At 35.2% G+C, this 20,975-nt stretch overlaps 1 protein-coding gene across 1 annotated transcript in view; it reads left to right on the top strand.

Annotated features, from left to right (window-relative positions):
* The window catches only part of LOC113231520 (piwi-like protein Ago3), a 22,273-nt gene extending 1,920 nt beyond the window's left edge, over positions 1–20,353 (top strand). The window contains exons 3-16 of the mRNA XM_026465844.1: positions 1,846–1,936; positions 2,188–2,341; positions 3,115–3,286; positions 4,764–4,891; positions 6,170–6,333; positions 6,645–6,842; positions 7,505–7,654; positions 13,015–13,192; positions 13,680–13,937; positions 15,915–16,142; positions 16,916–17,099; positions 17,882–18,047; positions 19,074–19,292; positions 19,978–20,353. Coding sequence (XP_026321629.1) covers positions 1,846–1,936; positions 2,188–2,341; positions 3,115–3,286; positions 4,764–4,891; positions 6,170–6,333; positions 6,645–6,842; positions 7,505–7,654; positions 13,015–13,192; positions 13,680–13,937; positions 15,915–16,142; positions 16,916–17,099; positions 17,882–18,047; positions 19,074–19,292; positions 19,978–20,239 — 2,552 coding nt within the window. The 3' untranslated portion in view covers positions 20,240–20,353. The remainder of the gene's footprint in view (positions 1–1,845; positions 1,937–2,187; positions 2,342–3,114; positions 3,287–4,763; positions 4,892–6,169; positions 6,334–6,644; positions 6,843–7,504; positions 7,655–13,014; positions 13,193–13,679; positions 13,938–15,914; positions 16,143–16,915; positions 17,100–17,881; positions 18,048–19,073; positions 19,293–19,977) is intronic.
* The last annotated feature ends 622 nt before the right edge of the window (positions 20,354–20,975 follow it).

Below are 20,975 nucleotides of genomic sequence, written 5' to 3' on the forward strand. Positions count from 1 at the left end.
CACACACACACACACACACACACACACACACACACACACACACACACAAAATATATATACATATATATATATAGTAGTTAGTAATATTTGATGACTCATAATTAGCAAAGTAAGCAAAATTGAGATATATGTATATGATAAGCAATACATTAGTGTCATACTTCCACATCTAAAGCAGTGAAAAAAATGCTTACAATGCGATTTCTTGCTTTAAAAGAAAAAAAAACAGTTTTGCTTACTTTTCTTTTTGTATGTTACAGAGAATGTTTGGGATGTATATTTCTTTGTATAATTATATCAATACTTATACAGAAAGTTGTTCAAATTCCTCACATTCATCAAGAAAGTTCAGTATTGTTTGTACTAGGACACTTTAACCACTGGATACACTGCAATGGCGAAATATATGAAATTTGTTTATAACCTAACCAACCACTTGTTGACATGTTCTTGTGGTTATATATATTGCGAAGTATGTGCAATATATTTTAAAAAGAACGTCACTTTTAGTGGTAAAATCATCCTAGTATTTGTAATAGAACATCCTTTGCAGTGAATCTGCAAAAGTGCTGTTTATATATCTATTAACTACATACTACCATTGCAAAAATCTAAGGATTTTTCATACATGTATGTTTGTATAACTGGTCAAGTAGCATTGCATTTAATAAATTAATGTTATTTAACTGTAAAATATTTAGACTCTGTTTCCACTAGGACAAATTCATTTTCTGCAATTTGTAGATTAAGTCTTAAGTATAACGGTAACACTGCTTCAGTATAGTTGGTAATGCGAACCAATCCATTTTTCAATTAAATACAATTTTGGTTATTATTATTAATATTATTATTATTAGGGTGGCTTCATTCAGAGCTTATGCAGCCCTTTATCATTGCGACTATTGTGATATATTGTGATCACCATTAATTACAGTTCGAGGCCAAGATTAAAGAACTGAAAAATATTCCTAGCTGCATCTGTCTTTACCTCCTCTGGTGGTGGCCTGTGCCTTCCTTCTTCTTGTGGCAGAAACTACACTTTATTTTCTTTCTGCCCAATATTTCACATGTGCTGTTCAAGCCATAAATGCCCTGTTAAGGCTCTAGTCATCACTCTGATGCCATTTCCCTAGTGACAGAGCTTCTCTGCAGTGTTTGTCACTGTTTTGGTTATGTATGCTCACAAGAAATATTATTTTATTAGGTTTGTTTGAAAAAACAAATATACGCGATTTAAATCCGGAAAAATAGTTTTATTTCCTATGTGTATCAATCGCGAAAACCTAACACCTCGATAAGAAATATATATGTTTATATTATTAATCATGGACTGTTCAAGTATTTAAAGATGACTTGGCTGTGAGTGGATGTAATGTTGTCTTAATTGTCAACATTAAATGATTAAAAATATCCTTTTCTTTCTCAAACTGTAAAATAAATTAACTATGTGAAGCCGTGTGATAAAAAAACAGATCCGGATGTTTTCGCCATCGAGTGCTAGAGCACATGAAGTTGACTTTATGTAATATTTTGTTTTGTAAATGTTGATGTTGCAAATGTAATATGTACTAGAGTCCTTGACTGCAAACTATCACTTTTCAATGCCATCTTTGTCTTGTTTCAATGCTTTTTTGGCCACTAACATATGTTAGCGTTCTGAAGAAGTCAAAGAATGGGAATTGTTTCATATAAATACTTCGCTATCGGCTTATAAAATCTAAATATGTTATTGTCTAAATATGTATTGTATATTGTATGATTTTGTCTAATTTTTGTTAATTTATTTATTAATACGTTACTGCGGTAGTGTCGTTGTAATTTTAGATTTTCTTATTTCACTTCAAGGGCCTGCTTTTACTCCTGCATCGGATGTGAGTCCTAGCCCTGCTGTTGGGCCAAGAGGTGCGGGTAGAGGAATCCAGCTTTTGCAAACATTGTAAGCACTGTTTTTTACCAAAAATGATGAAGCAAACGTAATGATTTTTAAACTGTATGTATATCGCACAGTTAATACAATAGCGTATTAACTCGAAAAGTGAACTTTCTCAGAATCGATGAAAAACGAATTACTCACTTCCCGCAAAAAATCATTAAAATATATGTATATGTTGAGTTTATTATAGACACTTAGACTACTTTGTGAAATATCTTTGACCAATAAGCTTTAATTTTATTTACAATCAACAGAAAAGCAACCTCAAAACCAAAGCCCGAAGAAGTTGGCCAAAGCGACATGCGAGAAGTCACTCATAAAATGGCAGAGAGTACTGTATCCGACTCGACCTCTGCAGCTGGTACCGTCGCCACAATGAGATCTTCCGTTGCGAAGAACAAGTATTTCGTAAGTAAATTTCATAACGTAAAAATTTCTGATGTAAAGTCGTTTTTTTTCGCTTATTTCTTGTATCGTATGTCTGTATGTATGTCACTAATGTTGTGGAATTCTATACAATCAGTTCCTAGTATATCCGCCGTGATAAATGTCTATCGGTGAGTCGTCTCGTGTATCAAATTCCATATCAGCGTTTTTTCGCCGTATGCTTTTATTTCTGTTCCATTTGCGACATATAATAATGTACGTTTCATGTTTTGCAATATTTTGGTTGTGCTTAGGTGTAACTGAAATATTAGTATCTATAATCACTGGAAAATGGGATCTGTTTAACTTTTGGAAAATGTTATTTTTTTAACCGATTTAAAAAAGGAGGAGGCTGAGGACCTCCTGATACGATAGTATATTTTTTGTATGTATGATACGCGGTAACTGTGAGTCGATTTTGATGATTCTTTTTTTGTTGGAAAGAGCATTCCTCAGTATTGGTCCCATTTAAATTGGAAGGAAACATTTCACTTCAATCAGAATGGCTTTATTATTATTATTATACTTATACCTTTATGTATTGTATACTTATTATTAGAAATGTTGGAATAGAATTTTATTGTTCTCTCGAACTTTTGATAAGTCGAAGCTTATTTGCTATAGTGGTTAATAAGCATGTGGCTACAAAATGAAAGTTGAAAGCGAATGCGATGAAACCGTATATTTGAGAATTATGTCCACAGCTTTTTTGATATTTTTTTTACATATACAAAATTTGTTTTGTCTTCTTATAGAGGGAAGTAAAAGACGCACCACCCTTAGTGCAAATGGGTCAATCTGGCACGCCATGTGAGGTCACTTCGAATTTCATTAAGCTAAACTTTGAAGAGAACACTGTTTTTGAATACGAAGTCCGCTTTGATCCCGACCAAGATCACAAGTCTGTACGCTTTAAGCTTCTTAATGGTAATGGATTTTTTTTCTTGTTGTCGTATCTATCTCTATTGAGTACCTAAAAGAATGACGTAACATTTGATAAAAGCTAATTTTTAGTTGAAATTAACTTAAACTTTAAACTGCCTCTGTGGCCGAACGGTTACGGATTGCCACGCAGAGGTCCCAGGTTCGATTCCCGGTCCGGGAGAAATATTTGTATGGCCGAAATTTATTTATCTCTGTAATTTGTGGATGTCTATGTGTGTGTCCATGGCACTCGCGACTCAGGGTTTCCTTAATGCTTACTTACTTTATTTTACTACCAAAAAAGATAGTAATACTTATGTTGACTGAGTGCGTTATTTAAAAAAAACTTGCTTTCTAGAACACTATTTACGGTCACAACATGCATTACTATCTTTTTTGGTAGCTTACCTTATATTTCTTACAATTCAATAGTTTAATCAGTAATGTATTGTGAACTCAGAAGGTCAGTGAATTATTTTTGGTATTTTTTTTTAAATTATCGTACTAGTTAATTATGAATCTGTCATTGTTGCAATTTTATACCTATATGCATTGACTTACAAATAAATGGACGACGGGTCTAATACAAAAACCTCGAAAAATGTCATGTCAAGGAATATGAAAAAGCTAAAACGTTGAATTTAAATGGTAATGTCATCGCAGTACTGTCTCATTTTGCTTGCTTCGCTGTCAGTCGAACAAACGAAGGCTAAAGCGTGAATGACGCTCTGTATACGATTTTAACGCCCTATAAGTTCGGACACTTTTTAGCGCGGACCCGACGTTCATATAATTGTAAGCCAATTCCTATATGTTTTATTTTCTTCGAATATTATTACCTGTTATTTGAGTTACCACCACCACTGGACTCAAATCAGTAGGACTATTATGTTTTTCAAGCTACGCCCTTCCCTGTCCATAGCAGTTGTAGTGCCACTCAGAGCTTTAAATCGCAAAGATCTGAGAGGCACTGCCGCGGCCATCACTCTGGTACAGTCATATACACAAGATACCTTACCCCCCCAAGCCGACTTTGCCAAACCTTTTGGTTCTGAGCACAAAAATGCGGAGAATATTGTTAAACAAACTTAATCATTAACCTGTGAGCCGTATAATTTATTTTAGTATGACTCCCTGGTCGTCTCATTTGTGAATGACATTGTAAGAAAGTTTTTAAGCCAATTTGATCTTTAAGGTATAGTTCTTACTTAAATACAGAAAACAAATTTCTACCAGCTTTAGTAAATTAGCATTTATAAATAAGCATTACAACTGCAATGGACAGGCGCGTCACTTACGACCAAACGCACGACTTGTGCGTCCCGTCACTAGGTAAAATAAAAAACTAAACCCTACGTGACTTATATTATCATTATTCATTACCCTGTGTCAAGTACTTGGATATAAGTTGATAGACAACAACATTGGACGGCACCTATTTCATGTGTTAGTAAAAGTGTGTAATTGTTTCTATTTGCAGAGCATCATCATTACTTTGAAGTGAAAACATTTGATGGCACAACTTTGTATGTGCCCCACAAATTGCCCGATGAGGCAATGAGTTTGGTGTCAACTAATCCGTTTGACAACAGCAAGGTCAACATTACGGTGAGTAAAAAAACATAATTATGTAGAACATAAATACAGGTTGTTCTTTATTTATTATTTGGAAGTAAGGATAAGGAAGGATTTACAGTAAATTTTTATGAATAAATATGTGTTACGTAAGTGCTAATTACACGTCTTCCCAAGTAGCACAAAAAATATTAAGGTTCTAGTAAACTGAAACTAAAAACATTATTATTCAAATACAACGTATTATTTTCGGTATTGAGAAATCATAGGTACACATGCCAATGCACGCACTATTATTATTATCACACAGGAAACGAAACAATGAGGGACAGGTAATTAAGTAAAAAATTGCTTAGTATACATACGTCGAATCGAACCTACATTTTGGTACTGAACAAATCTATCATCTATGATTGATTTATATCTATATTATATATTGATATTAAGATAGGGTTAAATTTTAAGGGTTAGTTACTAGAACGTTTCCGGAAGGATTCATATGTAATTCCCGATTTCTTTCTTCTCACTATAAAGTGCAAGTAGGAAAAGTTATACATAATAATAAATATAGGTTTTATCCAGTATCGCGGCATTATCCATGAAACCCAACACCTTTTTTTTAATTTTCACTGTATTAATTTTACAATAATAATGACAAAAGCCAGTGACAAAAGAAAATTAACAAAAATAATAACACATTAATTTTTTCACAAAACATAGCAAAAACAATACTTAAAAATTAATAGAAAAAATACAATTTAGTGATGTGGACAAAAAGGTGAAGGACTCAGCATTGCTGATTTTCAGTCTTCACATGTAGCTAGCTATGCGCTTGCAGCACCAATCTAATATGAGGACTGTACACCTAGTAATAACCTGCCTTAAGTAATAACTACAAATAAGTTTAAAGACCGTCCATGTAGTTATTTTTTATTTATTTAACTCAAAATTTAAAATTTTGTGCTGCTAGTTGTTTTAATTGGGGATCAATTGTTAATCGATTTCTGTACAGACAGGAGCTTTCCTTAGTTCATTTTTTATAAGTAAACCACGTTTTAGTATTTTCTGCTGGAGGCGATAGGTAATTCCAGCAGTTACTAATACAAGTTTCACAGTTCGTTGTTAAAATAACTATATCTGATTTGTACTATTTATCTTATAGAAAGTAGCCAATAATCTTTTCTGGTTGAATGTTATCTACTCAGTCGAAGTTTGGAATTGCAATAAATACAGATTGTGTATATAGAAACAGGTGTATTTATTTATATGAACATATCCAACATGCTTTATTTGAAATTTTTCAATCATCAGATCGTCTTTCGGCGGACTCGTCGTCTAAGTGAAATGGTACACATATACAATGTACTCTTCAAGCATATTATGAAAGACTTGGAACTCATTCGCTTTGGTCGACTCCACTTCAATGAGCATGCTGCCATTCAGATACCGCAGCATAAGCTGGAGGTTTGGCCGGGGTAAGTTTTTTACAAGAATTGTTTTGAGAATTAAACTGAATGGTTTTGTGATAAAATTATGACTAAACGAATGCCTTCAGGGTCAGAGTTTAAAATTAAAATTAATATAATAAACTGATATTGAATGGTGATCTATTATACTACATAATGTTTTGTATTACAATAGTAAAATAGATATTAATATTATTATCATTATTATGTAAATAATTTGCGGTGTTATTTTTCTTGTACTGTGTTCGAAATTCATTCGACTGGCGTCTCTGTTACATTCAATTACTTTCTACTTTACGCATAGACTCTGTGTATTACAGATACGTAACAGCAGTAGACGAATATGAAGGAGGTCTCATGCTGACTCTGGACTCGACCCACCGGGTGCTCCGGACGCAGTCTGTGCTGTCTCTCATAAAGGAGACCGTGCAACATCAAGGAGCTAATTGGAAGCGGGCCTTGACAGACAAACTCGTCGGTTGTTCTGTTATGACTACCTATAACAAGAAACTTCTTCGGTAAGTTATTTCTAAGCTTTCTTAGTACACTCGTGTGTAATGAAATGTAGACGTTTACACATTTTCCAATATATGTAAATATTATATATTGTGTTGTGTTTAAAACTATGTAATCATGACACTGTTTTAAAGAAAGGCATACTTTAATTTCAGAGAAAAGTAAACAAAGTACAATCAGTGATAAATGTACACTCCTGGTGTTTTATCTAAATAAGTATCCATACAATTTTCGTAAATATTTATATGCTGTGAATGGATTGAGATTTTACCATAATTATGTATGTAGGTATTTATATACTGTAATATTTCACGATATTGACGAACATGTAAAATTATAGTGTTTTGGAGTAGTGGAGAAATTACCTCCTTAAAGTCAGCTTGAAAGCTACCCTGCCATTCGTGAAATCTCAAATTATGTTGAATTTGATTTCGTGTGAATTTCTCAAATTGGACTTCTGAAATTGAGACAGCGGATGGGTTTCAAAACGTACACTTGACATTTCACTCTTAGGTCAGCCAGTCTTTCGAGTTTGACCGTACTGATGAGACTATGAGTCTCATTGGATATAAATTTACACAAAATCAACTAATGAAATAATATAAAGAAAAAAAATAGAAAAGTAATATATTTTTAAAAGCTGCTATTATTATTTTGTAACCAGAGTCGATAGTATAGACGACACAATGACACCGAGATCAACATTCGAGAAGAATGAGAAGGGGCAGCTGGTGAAAATCAGCTATATCGATTATTACAAGAAAAATTACGGTATTGACATCATGGACTGGGATCAACCTATGTTGATATCGAGGTATATTTTTATCTTATTAAGCAATATGTGTATTTTACAATATAAGTGCCAAGAAGCCTTCCAATGACGGCCGTCTTTAAATGCATATAAAATATAAATAAATAAAAATATTTTTCAAATCACTTCCTACGTGTGCGTAAGTAAAATCGCATAGACTATAGAGAAAAAAAGAAGTAAGAGCTACAGCGTTCAGTGTAGTGTTGAATGACGCTATGATAAAGATGTTATAGGGTTACTTCAAAATACCCGAAACCTCATAATACAAAATTTCTATCAACAATTTTACATTACAACATTTATTTCACTATTTACAATAATCAATGACTGCATAAAACTCAAAGCACCCCACTTGTAAATTAGTTATTTTTTTGCTCAAGTGTAAAAAAAAGCGGTATAATTATTCCCCCCCAATTGAGTGGTAAAACCATTGACCTACCAACAAATGGACACCGGGTCTAATACAAAAACACGAAAAAAAATGTCCGACCTTAACCTATATAAACGTAGTGACATGTAACGAAATATAAAATATTAAAACATTTAATTTAAATAATAATAACGTCATTGCAGTACTGCCTAATTTTGCTTGCAACAATTTAAGTGCCCAAAAATACCATATTCAGCGTCTACTGGAAACTTAACAAAATGCACCATATTTAGCTTCGACTGAAAATTACTTGAACACAAGAGTAATGGAGTATTTTAGAGTACTTTCTCCTAAATGTTAATTAATTTTCATATATATTATTATGTCGAATTTTGTACAAATTTACTTAAAGAAATAATAAAGAGTTGGGCTGATACATACATACAAATATTACTACAAATGTGAAAATTGTGAAAAAGTGTGAAAAAGCGTGTATTATAAAAAATGTACCGGTATTCCAACTAAACGTAAACTCAAATATTCGTAATTCCGAAAACCGATTTATAATAAAACCATTACGCTTTCAAGTAATTTTGATGCTTCTCACAAACCCAAAATTAGCTTTTGTTTTGTAATATTCCTAAAAAAATACATTTGACATTATGAAAATTCGAGCTAACGTTATTTCGGGCAAATGTATTTTCTGACTTCTGATAGCTAATCCCTAGCCGTAAAACGAATACGACAATGTTTTGTTAGTTATTGCTAAAGTTAAATAAAAAATCATTTTAAAAATAAGATCAACACGACTCTATAGTTTCTTTGTTCCAAATATTTCAATTGCTTATGGTTCGATCAATTGAAAATGACCAAGAAGTTTATACGCTTCTTGAAATTGACGTAATGGGTCTCTTTCCATCTTTTGCGCATGCAATGTGTAGAAAAAGGACAGTTAGCGATTTAATTATTTTGTTTGCTTTCGTAATTTTAATTTACGATTAATTTATATATAAATTAAATACTGTACAAATGTACAAAATAACACTTTTAAATGATAACTATGATAACACAATATATTTGTTTAGTGAAAATATGATACAAAATCCTGTTTATACACTTTACTGCAGTAATTTGTATAAGTTATTATTATATATAGTACTGCAGAATTGACAACCGCGCTGTCAGTCGAACAAACGAAGACTGTTGCGCGATTGGCGCACTGTATGCGATTTTAACGCCCTATAGGTGCGGACACTTTTTAGCGCGAACCCGACGTCCATTTGTTAATAGGTCAATGGGTAAAACAATAAATGTTATCGTATCGACGGCATACACTATATTATTGCGGCCCAGAACTTAGCGACTCATGCTACGCCACAAGTAGCCGCATTGCATGTACTGTGCATGATATCCTATGTTGCCATCGTGGTGAAAGGATTTGTCAGGGTGCGTCAGAGATGTTATGAATACGATTCGTTACACTTTTGGCGGGAGGCTCCTTTTGCACCCTACTATAACAATAATATAATAACGCACACACTCAACATAGCCCCGTACTAGGGAAATCCTGTGTCGCGGGTGCAGTGGACACATACATATACAACCACAACTTACACCCAATCTCACGAAAGAGAGAAAAGAGAGAAACGTAGGCCACTCAAATATTTCTCCCGGCCCGGGAATCAAACCTGGGACCTCGGCGTGGCAGTCCGGTATGGTAACCGTTCGACCACGGAGGCAGTTAGTTAATAAGTTGGCAACTATTACGACTATACGTTCAGGTCTCAGGTTTGACGAGCTCTGCACTTTCAATTAAGCCTTATAAGAATACTTGAACAACGAAAGACGCACACCTACTCAATCTTGCACACCCTTCTAAGACCCACAAACTACAATGGGAAAACCGCTAACCGCCCATTGTACATTAAATTGTACTAAGTATAATTACATGCTTTAGGCCAGGTGTTCCCAAACTTATTTTGTCTACTGCCCACTTTGAGAATAAATAATCTTTTAGCGCCCCCATTTGTTCACCTACTTATAAATCACTATAACTTCAAATGAGATTAATTATTGTGGGCTATATTAGCGGAGAAACATTCATTCTAAACAAGACTTTTACTATAACCCGCAAGAGATAACTTGAGACCTGAGCGCAGTAGGTACTACACAACAGCGCTCAGGTCTCAAGTTAACTCTTACGGGCTACACCTGCCAATGAGAATTATTATGGAAACGCAACTTTATAGTATTCAGACAGAGTATCTTTTATTCAAAATAAAACAAACATAATCGATTCTAATATAAAAACTAATGTGAAGGATGAATCTCATGCTCTTCAATAAGATTGTTGATATCAGGTTCCAATTTACTCAAGAACAGCCACAAGTCACCACATTCGGTAACATGCAAACAACTTCTCTTTTTAGTAAGCAGCGTTGTCACAGCACTAAAACCACGTTCACACAAATATGACGATGGGAAAGCTATCAAGAATCGTTGAACGATTGACCACAATCCAGGGTGCAATTTCGGGATCGGTTTTTGTAGCCAAAATTCTTGGTTGCCACTTTTGAACTTGATTTTTATTTCCTCATTCGTTGTCAATTCTATAAGTTCTTCCAGTCGAGGTGATATTGCTGTGTTGACATTTGAAAATGGATCCAACACCCAGTCTTCCAAGTTCAAAATGTCCTGGTATCGTTCGGTGAAGTCAATTTGGAGGTTTTCCAAATGTTGGCAGTAGGCAAACAAGTCGTCGTTACTGCAGGATACTGATAAATTCGGAAAATTGTGAAACTCACGTCTGCCCATATTCTTTTTGTGTAGAAGCAGTTTGGCTGCGAAAGCAGCAACGACATTTTTTGTTTTAATTAAATTTAGTTCATCGCCTTGGAGTTGGAGATTCATGTCGTTGAACAATTTATACAGGTATGTCATGTAAGCTATATCATTCTTTGATGTAATGAGCTTGTTGCGCAATTCTGTATCTTTAGTTTCCAAAAACTCTATCACAGAGTCACACAGGTTGTAAAATCGTGTCAGACAATTGCCTCTTGAATTTCAACTTCAGTATGAAACAACAAACGGTTTAAATCTTCGTCATTAGTAATACAAAGTTGATGAAATAATCTATCATTCAAAGAGCTGCTACGGATTTTATTGACTGCTTTGATGACTATAAATATATATAAATTTCTAGCAACCAAATGTTGTCTATGAATAACGCAATGTACAGCAAGGACATCTGGAATTTTATTTTTTAAGTATGCTATGAAGCCTTTATGGCACCCTGTCATAGCCGGAGCGTCATCCGTAGCAACTGATATAATATTTTTCAAAGGAATCTCAACAATAGTTCTTCACATAATTTCTCATCTTTAATAAACCTCACGTAAGACAGCAACAATGCTTCATTAGTTGGTAAAGTGGACTCATCGAGCTGAATTGAGAATTGACTAGTCTTCAGATGATTGCACAATGATTCTTCAATGTTTTCTGCCATTTCATCAATTTGTCTTTGCACAGAATTATTACTCAAAGGAATTTTTCGGATAATATCTGCGGCCGGTTTATGAAGCACAGTAGTTATAACTTCCTTTATTGCTGGCAAAATTAACTCTTCTCCGATGTTGTGTGGTTTGCTTTTTTGAGCAATTAACAAAGAGATATTGTACGAAGCTCGAAGTCCGTCATCATCTTGCTTAGCAGCCGCCGAAAGGAATTTTGCTACTCTTGGCTGAGTATTATGCTTCTTGTCTAGGTCTTGAAAATATGCTACATTCTTGTCTTTCTTATATGGATGCATTTTATTCAAATGATCTTGCAGTCTTGAAGGCTTAGAAGGCACAAAGGCGACGATGGGTTTGTGGGATTTTCAATGAATCCGAATTTAATATATTCCGCACAGTATTGCCGTCTCTTCTTTTTTACTTCCGTCATTGTTTTGTTTTGAGAAATACGTAAGTAAGTGTTGAACTTAAGTACTGCTTATCTATTACGCGCGAAACCGCAAATGAAAATAAATCAAATATTACGTTGTTTATATAGGATTGCATAAGCAGCACGCACCGATAGGAATAAGACAAACATAAATAAACCATGCATAAACTCGTTTATCTCATTCGACGCTCAATCGTACTCAACAAGTAAGAACAAGTATTCTATGAACCAGCCGATTGATACAGGAATGCACAAATCGGGTTATTTAACAAAAACTTGTTAAAACATGATTGCCCGCGGTCTATTATCTACGAAAATTACCTATCTAGGAATACTAATAACTATTAAAATGCGAAACTGCGTCTGTTGCCTTTTTATTTGTTTGTTTGTGTCTACTTTCATTTCGAAACGGAGCGACCGATTGACATGATTTTTATTTTATTCAATAAAGCAGGACAGATAACTACACGGAGAGAAATATCGAACCGAGTTAGTTTGAGCAATCTCTTAATTAATATTAGTTGATGTTCACAAGTTGTAGTCGACAGTCGTGAGCTCAGTCGGTGTCTGATGGTCGTATTCCAGAACTCTACTCAATGCTCAAGTCAGGACTTGAGTATGATTTAAAGCACTAGAAATTATACTCAAGTCCTGGCGTTTAGGGTCGTATTTCCAGTGCTTGAAATCATACTCAAATCCTGACTTGAGCAATGAGTAGAGTTCTGGAATACGACCCTAAGAGTCTTCCTAGATGAAATTACAAATCTCCCCCTAAGCCTGTACACAACGCCCCGATTTTTTTTCTCGGTCTCTTACCTCTTTAGGCCTACAGCGCCCACAAGGGGGCGTTATCGCCCACTTTGGAAAAGGTTAAAAAGCATGTCCTCAGTTTTGTATGAGAAACATATTTTCCTTTGCGATATTTGGAAAGAAGAACAAAAAATAAAAGTGTTTGGGTCTGACTCACTTCACCATATTATGTGCATTAGAAGGATACATCACCATGACAACGCGATCGCTTGCAACTCGTAACAATGTGAAACATTCACAGGGACACTAAGCGAATGCCGGGCTCAGAGAAAAAAGTAGAATTCATGATCTGCCTGGTGCCAGAGTTGTGTCAGTTAACCGGTTTGACCGACGACCAGCGAAGCAACTTCCGCCTCATGAAGGACGTAGCCACATATACGAGAATCACGCCTAACCAGCGGCATGCGGCTTTCAAAAAGGTAAACCATACCTTATTTCGTAAAGGTTAAGTTAAAGAATCGTGTAGGCTAGTAGAAAGACTTGCTGTATTGTTAATTATTGTAAAAAATAAACATCGGTTTCGTAAATTATGAGTAAACCTGAGTTCTACACTATCTTAACCAGAGTTTGTTATCAGTATCAAAAATACATGCATTGTACGGGTATTTTCCTTTATATCAGTATCAATGGAGGACAGATAAATTATTATTTACCTAAAGGTACCGGCACTCAATAGTGGTTTCCGCGACATTGCCAATTTGCTGCGTTCGCCTGCAGTCGACAGGTCATGTGATATCGCTGTGTAGTGAGCAGGATTATGAAAGTATTGATGTTCTACGAAACATATTTCTACGCAAGCGTTTTACTCAGCGATAGAATGCATTATATCTGCTGCTTCTTCGAAGAGTATTGAATGTCACCTAAAGTACATACATTTACAACTCATTTATTACTCTATTTTATCAGTACATCGAAAACGTCCTATCTTGTGAGACAGCACGTAAACGTCTAAAGGGCTGGGGCCTAAGCATCGCCCCTGATACAATAAACATAACCGCTCGCACGCTTCAACCGGAGACACTACTGTTCGGTAATAATGAAAGGGTGAATGGAAAGCCTAATGCTGACTGGAATATGGAAGTAACCAAGCAACATGTGATGCAGTCCGTCGATGTATTGCGTTGGACAATACTGTTTACCGATAGAGATAAACAGGTCACCGAAGTGAGTACAAAGCCTTATTTCCCTATCTATTCTAGTCTTAACAACGTTTAGTGTTGTAGATTTGATCAAATATATGTGTGCAATACACCGCGGTACGAAATGGAAGCGACGATAACTTGTATCAATTGAGTAACGTATAAACTACACACATCAAAACTGTCTAGGGATCAAGTGAATATTTTTGAAATAAAAATTATTTAAGCAATATTTACCAAATCCAGTCTTCCAGGACGAATTCTTACTTTAATGCTTATGTTTTATTTAACCGCTTACCCCTATATTTCATTAAAATAAACTAAAATTGATGTTTTTGCAAATTGTGGGAAAAAACTCAAATTAACGGCGTCAATTAAATGACAAAAAAATGGCGAAAATGATGATTTTGCTCATTTTTATTGTAAAGATAAGAAAATTGATAATCTGTATTTCCACCATTAACACGAATCACACAATTACAGCGATTTGGCATTCTTAAGATGAGTTCATCAAAATCACTTTGAGGAATGGCCGCCCATGTGTTTTGTAACAAGTCAAAATATTGTTGTAGTCAAAATATTGTTGTAGAGTATGTACGGTATGCATACTCGGCACAGCTCTTCTTTGAAGCATATCTCATGCGTGCTCAATTGGATTGAGGTCTGGCGATTGAGCAGGCCACGGCAGAACGTTGATACGAGCTTCGGCAAGAATGCGTGTTACGACTCTAGCCGTGTGTGGACGTGCGTTGTCATGCATTAGTTGAAATGAATCACCCAACTGGCCTCGCAAAGGGATGATAACATCTGAAACAATCCTCTCTGCGTAAACTTGAGCATTGAGATTACTCCTGATCCAAATGAGATCGGTTCTTCCGCCGATCCAAATACCGGCCCATATCATTATTGTTCCCCCACCATATGGATGAACTTCCTGACAATATCTCAAACGTTCATGACGTCCAGATGTTCTCCAAACTCGAGTACGTCTTGTATCCGGTCTCATACCGAAGCGGGATTCATCCGAAAAGCACACATAGCGCCAGTCTTCTTCCTCCCAGTTTCTGTGTTCGCGAGCCCATCGTAAACGGGTCCTGCGATTGCAGGGTGCAATAGGTGGAACTCTGAGCGGCCTTCGGGATCGCAGACCCACTTCACGTAAACGATTTCGGATTGTTTGATCGCTTATTAGCAAGCCTGAGGAGCTGTGGAGCCTCGTAACCAACATCATGGCGGTCATGGTACGATTCCGTCGAGCAGTATTTTGGATATACCGGTCCTGTCTGCGAGTCGTGTTGCGAGATCGTCCTCCATGTCGCTCGGCCACGCTACCCGTCATGCGATAGCGCGTCCAGAGGCGACTTATGACGCTCTGTGTAGTGTTAAGAGTGAAAGCCACAGCACGTTGCCTGGAACCAGCTTCCAACATTCCGACGGCTCGCATCATCACTTCTCGGGTTAAATGATGTCGTCTCTCCATAATAATGTAAATTGTTTCGGTTCCGATGCAGATATTGTAATGATTTTGTCAAAACGCTATAACTCATTTTTATTCAAAACCACATTGACAATCGATTTTCTTCTTATTATCGAATTTTAAACAATATTCCTTATTTAAATGTTAAAACTCACTAAAAAGTATCAATAGCGATACAAAAAAGTTAATATAATTAACCCTAATTGCAGCAATACTCTTAAACGTACTTGATCCCTAGACACTTTTGATGTGTGTAGATACGATACGTAGCCGCGCGAATTTCCGAGACTGCGCGAGAATTCTCCGTAAGACGCGCTACCTGTTTTTTGACTCGTATCTAGTTTGTACGTTAATTGATATAAAGTTAATTATGCTATGGTTACGTAAAGTGCATTTCACGTTATTTGTTTGTCTTGATAATTTATAACGAATGTAAATACAAAGCAAAGCTTGTAAAGTTTGGCGTTGTTATTCTACGAACGTCTGGGGCGTATTAATAAATAATTATGTGAAAAATAATTGCAGGATTTTATCCAAACCATAAAACGGTGCTCTCGTCCTATGGGTATCACCGTACAGGACCCAGACAAGATGCGGCTGCCCAATGATCGTACTGACTCTTTTATACAAGGTTTGAAAAAAGCGATCACGTCTGATTTGCAACTAGTGGTTTGCATTTGTCCTACTTCGAGGGATGACCGATATGCAGCTATTAAGAGAATTTGTTGTGCTGAGAATCCAGTGCCGTCTCAGGTAACTCTAATTATATTTTACATATAAGTGAAATATGAAACCGAAAGAATAATAATTACATAAATTTTAGAAGGTTATGTTTATATATATATATATATAATACTCAGTGCAAAATGTACACATTTAACGTCAGTTTGTTACTTTTGTAACATTGCTCATTAGATCCTTTGCCGCTATCATGAGTTTACTGTGATAGTTAGTATTATCGTTAGTATAGTATAAGATATTAGTATGGTAAATTATACAGCGCCCCTAGCGGTCCCAACAACACACAACTAGAAACGACATTTTGTATACAAAAACATTTTACGCGGTCGCTTGCGATAACTGTCATTGTAATCTTATGGTAGAGGCACTGTATAAAATTGTGCAGCTCAAAGCAAGTTACAGTAAAACGAGATTTGAAATAAATGGACAACAGCGAAAGATGAGAATTGTAGGTAAAAAATCTTTGTAATGACTGCATCTTTTTTGTTCAGTATCTATAAATTTGGATAAATATAATATAGGAAAAATGTTCAGAAAAATAACGACTTAAAGGTAAAAACACATGACATTTTCCACAAACATCTCCAAATTATGTACCACTTGTAAGAAATTCACCGTTATTGAGTTTCACCTGCAAATAGTGTTTTCTTACTATAGCTATACAAATTAAAGACTTTTTGTGGAAAATGTCACTTATGTGGTTTTACCTTTAAACAGACAATGTGACTTTTCCAAAATAGAAATTTTTCCATGACTCAACACTAACTATACCTATGGAATTTCAGGTAATAAACGCAAGAACCATAATGAACCAGCAAAAGATCCGATCTATCACCCAAAAGATCGCATTGCAGATCAACTGCAAACTGGGTGGCACGCTGTGGAACATTAGCATACCTTTCAAGACCGCCATGATCGTGGGCATTGACTCGTATCACGACGGTGGCCGGAAGAAGCGTAGCGTTTGCGGTAAGTATCTAAAACTTAAATAAGTAATATTTTATTGAAAATCATGTTTTTGTGAAATATCCACTAGTTTGTTGTTATTGTTAATACAAAAATCGAAAAAACTAAACGCTAAACCGGGGCTATCGCTTTCCCATACGGAACTAGTTGCCAGACCTTATTTAAATAAGTAAATCGACCGGGGCCATTGCAACTACGAGATAATCGAAACCAGTAAAAATTATTGAATAACTAATTGGTTTTACTATCTCAGGATAAACCAGAGCTGGATGAGAGGCCCATGCGTAATAGTTGGAGAATTGTGTAACGTGGTGGACAAAATGTGTAAAAAGAAACCTTTTGCTTATTAGTGGTGCTCTCTTTAAATTTCGCCAGTAACGAGTTTTCAGCTTAATAATTTTAGAGGTTTCTGCAGGTTCCGCTATTCAATGAGTATTGTGGGAGTACAGTTTGAGAAAGTATAAGATTTTGTATTCTATTTTGAATTTTGATGTTGCAAAAATGTTATCTAAAACGGACATATACTATTTATATAAAACAAGTGTTAGTAAGTTATGTGAGACGAACAAATTATCACCTTATTTCATCATATTATTACTAGTTACATAATTACAAAAGAACTGATAAAAAGGGGAATATGCAAGTCGCGCGGATGACAACTGTCTTTGAAACGTTGGTGACGGCACGCGCAGAGACAGTAGATTGCCACATACATATGTATATTACAATTGTGTTGTGATAATCTTACAGTGATTATTAATTATTTCTTTTTTTTTAAATTTCAGCTTTTGTGGCGTCGTACAACCAGACAATGACGCACTGGTATTCAAAGGCTGTGTTCACGTCGCAAGGCCAAGAGATAGCAGACGGCCTTAGGTCCTGCCTCGTGGATTCACTCACTCATTACTTGCGGGTCAATGGCAAATTGCCCGATAGAGTCATAATGTACAGGTAAATAATTTTTTAATAATAAACCTTCAATTTTCTACGAAATTAAGAACGACACCCTCTTAATTGCTATCTCGTATTTGTGTTGGTTATCATATTGTAAATATTTTCATCTCATATCATATTCCATATTTTGTTAAAAATATCTGTTTGTACTGTTTATTTATAAGCAATTCTAAGGTTTCTTAGGCGCAAATATCACAAAGCAATATGTGCTTTAAACATCACTAATTTTTCCTTTCCAACTTTTTCTTACAAAAGTAATTTTCAATGATTTATTGGACTCATTGCTATTTTTATTTTCGCATGGTAAATACCAGAATTGATCATACTACATTGTGCATAGGTAGGCCATATTTTTATGAAAACAGGTACGTGATATAGTACCATAGCTCACACTTTTTTACCTACATATATACAGTAATTTCATTGTAGGTCGTCGCGATTGCACATGGGAAATGAAACTATTAAGTTTTCCAATCTAAATCGCATATACCTATTTGTTTTTCCAAGTAAATAAGGTGTATATGTACAGAGTGGTTTGCATTAATATTAGACAACTGGTTGACGACTACCATCTCGGTCAACCGTGACCACAGGACCTGTAAAGGATCCAAAATGTTGATTTGTTTAAAAAAACAAATATATGCGGCTTAGAACCGAAAAAAAAAAAAATATTTCCAATTCATTATACCAAGCTGTTCAAGTAAGGTAAAAAACATGGCGTACGAGGTCTAGATCTCCCAGTCAAATTTTACTTTCTTTACTGACAGAATAAAAATGAAGAAGTTGCGTTGTTAGGGAGTTAAGCGATTACTAATTTGCCACGGTTCAGCTGCTAAAGGTGTTACTAGTATACCTGAATAAAATAATAATATAACGCATAGAAAATTGTCGTTACGTTTTCTTTCTTCACATAATGTGATCGGAAGCTACAAAAGTTATCCTGTGTACTAAGTAAAGAGAATTTGTCAGATTTCTTGCTCGAATAAAAGCATTAAAACAAAACTTAAATTTAAAATTTCACAGAGACGGAGTCGGCGATGGTCAGCTAAAGACTGTTAGAGATTACGAGATCCCGCAAATGCAAGTGTGCTTCAATTTGCTGGGTGAAACCTACAAGCCGTCGCTGACATATATCGTCGTCCAGAAACGGATCAACACGCGCATTTTCGCTAAGGTGAATGGTGGATTCGAAAACCCCCCACCTGGAACCATCTTGGACCACGCTGTCACTCGTCGAGATTGGTATGCATTCTTGGTTCTTCTTTTATGCGGATGTTAGTTGTCTATTACCACTAACAATGTCAGGTCTGAGTACTATTAGATTATATTTCCGAAAATTTTGAAAAATAGGTAAATATAATTTCGAAGGAATATTATGTTCTACATTTAGAAGTATCTTTTGAAGTTTTATTTAGCGTGGATTATAAAATAAATTTGTATAGCTAAAAGCCACTTAAACAAATACCAGATATAAAATGGTTTCACAACAGCGAAAAACAAACTTTTAATAGCTCTATCGTTTTCGTTCAGCAACTGAACTTTTGATACATGTAAAGTGAAATGTGAAAAAATATTGTAAAAACATCCGGAAAAATATTTATTTTTCTGAAAAATGTAATTTTTTCAAAATGGAAATTTTTCCATGACCCAACAGTAGGTCTGGGTTTTCGCAAACCAAACTATGAATTTTACAGAAAAAAACATACCTTTCAATCGAAAATTGCATCAAAATTATTTCGGGTACTTTTTGTTTAAAACGCCTTTTAATTTCAATTTATTATATATTTAGTTTGCAATAATCAGTAGGTAATCACTGTATTTGGAGCGGCTATCAAAACATACTATACGTAACGTTTGGTACTCTGCTCGTAAGTAATGAACCGTGAAACTACGTCGTCGTGTTATTGACTTCTTTTTCTTCTTCCAGGTACGATTTCTTAATCGCCTCTCAAAAAGTGAACCAAGGAACTGTGACGCCAACTCACTACGTGGTCGTCCACGACGACAGTGGTATGACGCCTGATCAATGTCAGCGTCTGACCTACAAAATGTGCCACCTGTATTACAACTGGCCTGGCACAGTGCGCGTACCGGCACCATGCCAATACGCTCACAAATTAGCCTTCCTCATTGGCCAAATACACGAAGAACCTTCAGAAAAATTGGCAGATAAGTTGTTCTTCTTGTAATGTAATTTAGAATTAAGAATATCTTCTTATTACCGATTAACGTTAACCGAATTAAGGATAACCGGTTTACAGATGCTGTAAAGAATAAGTTGTTTGTCAGAATACTTCAGTATTTCGCATATACTAGGGCTGAGATTTACAAAACGAATGACTTCGATTGTGCAAAGATGGCGAGCTAAGCTTTTCGTATTTACAAAACTTGAAAAAAAAAAAATGTTTATTTCATAATTTCTTTCTTATACTTAGGCAAAGTAAATTTTGATAGGAACAAAACGTCGCCGTCATGTCTTAGTCGATGTCAAAGTACGTTTTATAAATATCAGACTAAAGGGGTACATTAATTTCAATTGCTGCAAATTAATGTCATTATTATAGCTTAAAACATAAACAAAACTGACTATTGCATTGTTATGGTAAGTACAAAGTGTCCTACTCACTACTTGTAAGAGTCACTCGTTGATTTGAGGTATTAATTATGTAAGGTTGACTAGTTATCGACAAAGTTCTTTCTTTAACAGATTTTAAAATTTATTTGTGATATGTCATTCCCTATAGCACGAATGGATGTAACTCATATTTTTGATTGGAAAAAGTTTTTTATAGACCCAATTTGCGTTAAAGGTAAACGAACAGGTCTTTGATTCGACCATAGACAGTTTTGCGATAGCTGACTGAGTACAATTAACAATCGCAAAGTACTAAATAAAAAAAAAATATTTGTGATTGGTAGTAACCA

This window comes from Hyposmocoma kahamanoa, unplaced genomic scaffold (assembly GCF_003589595.1).
Source record: "Hyposmocoma kahamanoa isolate Upper Pololo Valley unplaced genomic scaffold, ASM358959v1 65, whole genome shotgun sequence".
In the NCBI taxonomy this organism is placed as follows: Eukaryota; Metazoa; Arthropoda; class Insecta; order Lepidoptera; family Cosmopterigidae; genus Hyposmocoma; species Hyposmocoma kahamanoa.